Source organism: Populus nigra, chromosome 14, assembly GCF_951802175.1.
Source record: "Populus nigra chromosome 14, ddPopNigr1.1, whole genome shotgun sequence".
Lineage (NCBI taxonomy): Eukaryota > Viridiplantae > Streptophyta > Magnoliopsida > Malpighiales > Salicaceae > Populus > Populus nigra.
The window spans coordinates 2,224,538-2,232,384 of NC_084865.1; the positions used below are offsets into that span (position 1 = coordinate 2,224,538).

The 7,847-nt window shown below is 30.3% G+C and overlaps 1 protein-coding gene across 1 annotated transcript; it reads left to right on the forward strand.

The window, feature by feature from the left end:
- The first annotated feature begins 6,671 nt into the window (after positions 1-6,671).
- LOC133672533 (kunitz type trypsin inhibitor 111-like) lies at positions 6,672-7,366 on the forward strand. Its single transcript, XM_062092967.1, has one exon. The coding sequence runs from the start codon at positions 6,737-6,739 to the stop codon at positions 7,346-7,348; it is 612 nt and encodes a 203-aa protein (XP_061948951.1). The 5' UTR covers positions 6,672-6,736; the 3' UTR covers positions 7,349-7,366.
- Positions 7,367-7,847: the final 481 nt, after the last annotated feature.

Below are 7,847 nucleotides of genomic sequence, written 5' to 3' on the forward strand. Positions count from 1 at the left end.
AGGTTGCTTGCAGCCTCCTTAATTTGACAAAGGAGCATAGTGGATAATAGATTATTTGCCTTTCCCTTTCCTTTGACTATTCTTTTCTGTAATTTTTTTTTCTATCATAGCTTACACAATTTAGCCATGGGGGAGGTTAACTAAAATTCAAAATTTTTAAATTTTTTATATATTTTTAGATTAATATAAAAAATAAATTTAAAAATATATATTATTTTAATAAATTTTTAAATAAAAAATAATTACTACCACAATTTCAAAGAACCTTAACAAAGATTTATTCCTCACCAACTTTTAATTATTAATTAAGTTTATTTAAGTCTATAACTCTTTTTTCTTGCCATGTGATTAATTTGTTGTTGTTTTTATCACAATTTTAATGTCATTACTTCTTACTATATATAGCCATGATCGAAGTAGAAATAATAAAAGTATTTACAAATACGTACCGTGATTTTCATGGAAAACTTCTATTTATTTATTTATTTATTTTAACACCAGAGTGTGTAAATAACTAAAAATATATCGCTACAACAAGTATATAATTACGTATATTTTATCTAGTTATACATTTTCCATTATTTTAACTATATATGCACATAAGTTTTATATAGAAGATTTATGTATTTTATATTTTAAAAATAGAACACACACGAACACACTTGTATATTTAATAATAATATGTATCAAGAGCTTGTAAATATATAGATAATTATCAAAATTGAGAGATTTCCAATAATGTATCTGATGGTGATTTTTTTTCTTACGTTAAGTATGCTTTAATGGAAAATAACGCTAGTTAGGTAAATCTTAAGAGTTTACGTTTCAAACTGTATTTTTTAACATTTTAATTTTTTTTAAATTATATTTTTAGATTGTTGATCTCAAAAATAATTTTTAAAAAATAAAAAAATATTATTAAAATATATTTATAAATAAAAAATACTTGTAATCACAGCAGTACCAAAATACTAAAAACAAAAACAGTCAGACAGCAAGCACAGCCATGCGCCACCCCTGGAGCAAAAGTAAAACCAGGCAAACAACGAAAATCAACAAGCGAAGCCTGATGTTTGTTTTTACGGTTTTAATGTATTAATTATAAAAATAATTTTCTTAATATATATATATATATATAAATAAATAATATTTCAAAAAATAATCACTATGATAATATCCACCACCACCGTAAACCAAGTCTGAAATATGTGGATTCTAGCAATCTGCTTGGTGATAGTATGCACTAACGAAGCGAATATGTGGCCCAAATACGAATCTCTTCATTACCCTTTGAAAGCCTCTGCTGTTAGCTAATAAGATATTGGTTTTCGTGATGATAACGCGTTTACGTTCTGTTTGAAAATGTTTATTATTATTATTATTATTATTATTATTATTATGTTTTGGGTAATTTATTTATTTATCAATTAAAGCGGCTCAATGGACAACATGGTGGGCCCAATACAAAATCCCAATTGATTTTGATTTAGTTTCTTACATGTGAAAGCAGACACACACACACAGGCATTAATTCTTCTTCAATCTCAGATTCTCAATACATTGTTACGAAATATATATATATATATATATATATATATATAACAAACTAAAAGTCATGAAATAGTGTCATTACGTTTTTGTAGTTCTTAAAAAAATAACAAAACTTGTAATTAGAGTGAAATTGTTTTTTCAATGAGATTCATTAGGTATTACAAAATTAATTAGGGATAAATTGATTAATACAATTTTGTTGCTCTTGAAAAAATTATACAACATTGATTTTTTTTATCTTTTTAATATTATTTGCATCATAAAATATATTGATAATCTTAAAAACAAAAACAAAAAAACACAAACTTGCACAGAAGTGCTTTTTTGTTTTTTTAATTTTTATGAACAGTACAATTATGGAATTGCTCTTAAAATATATATAAAAAAATATAAATCTGGTTCCAAGGATTTTTTTTTAAAATCTTTTCCTTATGTTTTTCTAGGTTAACCTAAGGTTTTTTTTTGATAATTTTAAAAAATTAAATAGTACTTAAAAAAAAGCTTACAAGTGGCGCCCCTCAATCTCTTTGGGCAACATGTACGAAGCAATTTAATTATCTAAATTAGTCATTCATGATTATATTTAGAGTAACGAGTTGTTCTTTTTGTATTGGTGAGACACGTATTCATAACAGAGATATAATTAAGTTTTAATAAACTTTTTTTTTTAATCTCTCTCGACCTACAAAATCATGCCATTCTTTTAAAAATTTAACTATGTCCTTCAATTTCAAGTTTTATCAATTTTGGTTTTTATTTTTTGCATTACTATTTTTATTCTTTTAATATTTTATATAAATTATTTTTCTTTTAATTTCATCTATAAATATTTTATTTTATTTAGTTATTGTATTCAATCTGATCCTTATTCTTTTGATTTTTTTTGTGTTTGATCTCTTTTTAATTTTTCTTTTCAATTTCGTCCCTTATCATTTTATTTCTTTTGGTTTTTTTAATTGTATTTTGGTTCTTAATCTTTAAATTGTTTTTTTCTTATCCTTTTCTTGACTTAGCTTTTTGAATTTTGTTTCTCAATATTTTATTTTATTTTATTTTATTTATTTATATTATATATCAAACACGCACTAGTAAAAACTTATAATTAGAACAAAGAAATTATTATTTTAAATAAACTGATTTAGATATCATCTAAAATTTAAATCTGGATGTCTAAAAGTTGAATAAAATATAGATATCATGTTTTTTAAGAAAATCATTGATCTTCTAGCTCTCACATTATTTCTACTCATAAATTCAACTGCAATTTCAACTTTACTGTTGTATATGCATAGGTAGGTACAAGTAAGAATCAATAAGAGGATATCAAATCCAAAATCCCAATTCACATTGTCATAACATCAGATTAGCTAACTATCTAACTTGAGTAATTTGCAAGTATCTTCTCTCTTGTCTCCATCGTTAGATCACATCATAAATCCATCTTCACATCATGTTGAGGTTGATTCAAAGTTTGTGCTTCATCTGGCTCCTAATAATGGCCATATCTACTCTGGCTCAAAGCCCTGCTGTTCTTGATGCTGATGGACAACCTCTTAGAAGTGATGTAGAATGCTATAAATGTACTACCAGCCCTACTGATACTACTGGTGGTTTAGCTTCAGTGGATCGCAGTGGAATAAAATGGAAGAGAACGAATGGTACGGTGAAGAACCAGACCACTCCTTACCACAAGCTAGAACCAGCCATGGCCTCTTTAGAATTCAACCTTCAACTCCTGGCAAAACAAACCATCACCACCAGGAATCTCAAGCAAAAATAGGCAAAGGAAGGGCCAAAAACATCTGGTTGACTCAAATCCAAGCAACAAATTAACTTGTTTTGCGCACTTCTTGTTTAGCTAGATAATATTCTGTCATATAATTAGACTCACGACAAGAATGATGAAAGTGATTGAGCCCAAGCATGGAGCCAATCTCTTGACTGAAGATCTAGAATCTAGATTATTCATCCAACTAATGATATTAGCAGAGTCGGATTCAATAATAATATGTTTGTGATGCAAGAGAGAGTTAGAGGATGAAATTTCAATAGCTTTGACAGCATCTCGAAGCTCGGTTTCATTGGATTCTAAAATACCAACCGACAACGAGAAGATACCAAAGAGAATTCTATAATGATTTCGCAAAACACCACGTATATCTGAGGGACCAGGCTTTCCCAGCGAAGATTTATTGTGATTGGATCAGGTGAAGCAGACTACTTTGAAATTACAAGGGATCAAATACTGGTGTCTATACCTGGTCTCCATTTTGTCCAAGATGCGGGTCTGCTAGTATTCTGAGTTCAAAATGGAACCAGGTTCTTGGCCTTAGATGGTCCTGCATTCCCTTTTATAGTTAGAAGGGCTTAAGCTAATCTCCATGGTAAAATATACAGGTGACATTTTGTAATTGTAATACTAAATCAATGGAGATCGTTTATATGATTTACTCACACTTTGGATGTCTTTCTTGGCTGTTGTTCCTCAATCGCAAAATCATCATCGTTATGTATTAAACAATGTTTCGTGATTTTTGGCACGAATGCTGCCCTTTGACTGAGCTACGGAGATCAATTGGTTCAATGCATGGGAATTGATCTTAAGATATATAACAGTGCCGGAAAATTACATAGACAAAAGGAAAATCTCAGTAATTCTACAAGTAGACTCTCTCTCAAAATGCAGGAAATTTTTTATTTATTTATTTTTTTGATACACATAAACAATAGGGTATCTTTAGATGTTTTCGAGCTCCCATAACTAATCCTCTACGTCTTTATAGTAAATGCTATGGACTAGCACTATGCTCAAATTTGTGTATCAAATATGCAACCATCCTGAGAGGGTTACGTTCCCCTTACGCTGCATCGCATACGTGATTAATTGGATAAGACCGAATCGATCTTTACCAAAGAATATCATTACATTTTGTTGAAATTACAAGAATCAATGGAGTAAATGAGAGGTGCTTGAACATTTGAACTTGGGATAATTAATTACTTAAATTGAGGCAAAGTCTATCTAGAAATTTGATCGTATTGAATTTCGTTCTTCCTTCAACAATAAAGGCTGAAGTCAATAAATTGTAGCTCACTGGTATTAGAGTTTCATTTTTCTTAAAAAATCCTGAGTTTGAACCTCTTCTATATATAATAAAAAAACGAAGAAAACTTGGAATTTGTTTTGTTAATTATGATCTTTTTTGTATCCCAATTAACGACTGATCTCTTATCAATAAATTATGAGCAACATCGTCTGCGTGTCTTTGAAGTTATTTTGCATGATGTTGTTCTCATTTTATACCTCTGTAGCCATCTTCTTCCTAGCTCGTTGTTAATTTCTCCTTTTACCATAATTAAAACTCGATCAGATTCTTTAAAAAAAAAAAAAACAAATTCAGATGTTTATAGCTGTAATTTGATGGATTACCTAACGTGACTAATTGGATAAGACTAGGTTGTCTTTGTCAAAGAATATCCTCACATTTGTTTGAAATTATATATGTAAGACCAAATTTCGTTCAAATTGTGGGCATGCTTTGAACAACAAAGGTTGAAAGAGTTAGATATCTTCGGGTTAATTATTTCTTTGTACCCCAACGACTGATGTAATAAATAAATTAGCCTTCTTGTCAATAAATTAGAAAGATGGTGACGTCCTAGGTTTTCAAGGTTTGTTTTTTCAATTGGCTGAATTATAAGAATGATTTATGTATATTTATTAATTCCTCCACACTCTCCTTAACAAAATTCTTTTGAACATAAGATTTACATCACTGTCTTGTACTATTAAATCCATCACTACTTATTTAAAAAGACTCTGATATCATATAATAATATAAATTGCAAAGCATGTCTCTCGTCTCTATTCATTCTAGATATAGCGTGTGTATGTGTGCAGACTCCAAGTTACAAGCTGAATTAGTGCCCTTGATTAGGGGCTAAAGAAGGAAAGAGATACCAAAGGATATGGGTCAAATATTTACATGGTAATGACTAGAATTTACTAGATATTAAAAAAAAAATGTATATAGACAAGAGCTCCATGATGTATGCATAAGAATCAGCTGGTCCATTATGCAGAATCAAATCCAATATTCCCAGCTTATACCTGTAGCCATATTCTTTGGTACTTTTTTTTACCTCTATAAATTTATTTTAACGAATGAATTTTGTGCCTACATGCATTTAATTGAGAAGAAAACCAGTGATGGAGTGGATGCTTCTTGATACCTACCATTTTTTGCCCGAAAGCATCTTTTTCCTTGAGTATATTATTAAAAAATTATCTCAATCAAATAGGTTAATTTGAAAAACTTGTATAGATCTACATACATTATTTTATATTTAATTTTTATCAAATAAATAAAAATGATAAAATTTGAATTCATGATCGCTTGATCATTAAGTCTCTGATATTATATCAAAAAACTATTTCAATTCAATAGCTTAAGCTGTTATATAAGATTCCAAGATATAATTTATATTATTCTCTAACACATTTAATTCTTTGTAGATTCATTGCATGATTATTCCTTTTTTTTCAAAAAATAAATAAAATTCAAGCACATGTATATATGAATTCACATCAAATATTACTAGCTAGTAGCAGTATTATTGTTTTGACTAGCCCTCCATTGACAATCGAAATATAGCATTTAATTACAATTTGAGAATGTATTTTCATCCAAATGTGAATCCGGGCTAGTGTGCCTCGTTTGATAGCTTGCTCAAACAGATGATCCGATCCCTTCATGTATAATTACTCCACCCAATGTTTCATAGTTCAAAGCTTCTAATAAAGTGGATCAAGGAGTAGCAAAAAGCTAAGATGTTTTCAACTTTCTCTCACGTTACGTCTCTATACATTTTCTTCTTCAATTATATATACTCTTGCAAGAGATTAAGACGACAACATGCCTGCGCAGCCCCCAAAACGGGTCCCTTGTGAGAGCTATTGCTGAATTATATATACCGACACAAAGATGAAACTGGATAAATTAATTAATACAATTGGACTTCTTTTTTCTTTCAATGAAATCTGGTAAGCCAGCTAGCCCCATGCACTATAAATAGCTCACCATGTCTTGGTCTAAAGAATCATACATAGACATAAACCCATTTCCTCATAGAGTCCCAATTTCAAAATATTTGCAGAAATATATAGTTTATTCCTGTTATAGCCATGTTGAGAATATTGATTGGAAGCTTGAGCTTTATATGGTTACTCATGGCCACATCCACAATGGCTCAAACCTGGCCTCCTGTGCTTGATGCAAATGGCCAACCTCTTAGAAGTTGTGTAGAATACTACGTCCTTCCAGCTGTAACTGATGTTGCCGGTGGCTTAACCCTTGTTAATCTTAACAACGGTTCGATATGTCCACTCTTTGTTGGTCAACAGCCTCTTGCACCTGTTGTGTCCCGAGGCACTTCAGTCATATTCGCACCACGGGTTGCGGATACTGTTGTAAGGGAGACAAGGGACTTCACTGTTGCATTTACTGGTGTATCAGTTTGTGCTCAGTCTACTGCATGGAGGGTAGGTGAGCGGAATCTAGAGACAAGGAGGAGGTATATCTTGGCTGAAACGGATCCTATTCCATCTTCTAATGCTTGGCACTTCAATATTGTCAAGAATGATCAAGGCCTCTACAATTTTCAATGGTGTCCAAATTGTCTCACCAGAGTTTGTCCCAAGCCTTTGTGTGGGGATGCTGGTATTGTGGTTGAGAATGAAAGGAGATTGCTGGTCTTGGATGGTCCCGCCTTTCCTTTTATATTCAGAAGGGCTTGAATAGCTTGTAATAGCCTCCATGCGTCAAGAATAATCAATGACATCTTGTCAATGCATTGCTAATTATAAAAATAAATGGAGATATTTAATTCTTGACTAATATTGAATATATAGCTTGGGCAATAAATAAAGGCTTTTGAGTTTTGAGATGTATATGATAACATATAATTATTAATGCATACTATTGTTAAATTATGGTATATCTAAATCTTTTTCTATACACATGTGTATATTAAATATATTTTTTGACACTATCTATAAGTAAATAACTATTTTTAAAAGCCAAATCATGAAAAAAAACTTGTCAACTCGAGTTATTTTATGATTGTATATTTATATATAAGTTAAAAAATACAAGTAGTAGACTTCGAATAAGAAATTGCTACCTCTTGTATATCTAAATGATTTCTTCTTTAAAATAATATTTCAATCATTAATTTTATTGTCCTGTGAGGGCTGAGACTATTGTACATGATTAGGATGAAGCTCGTATGCAAAT

Bases quoted from the DNA above. Each gene is read 5' to 3' on its own strand.
- LOC133672533 (XM_062092967.1), top strand. From the start codon at position 6,737: ATGTTGAGAATATTGATTGGAAGCTTGAGCTTTATATGGTTACTCATG.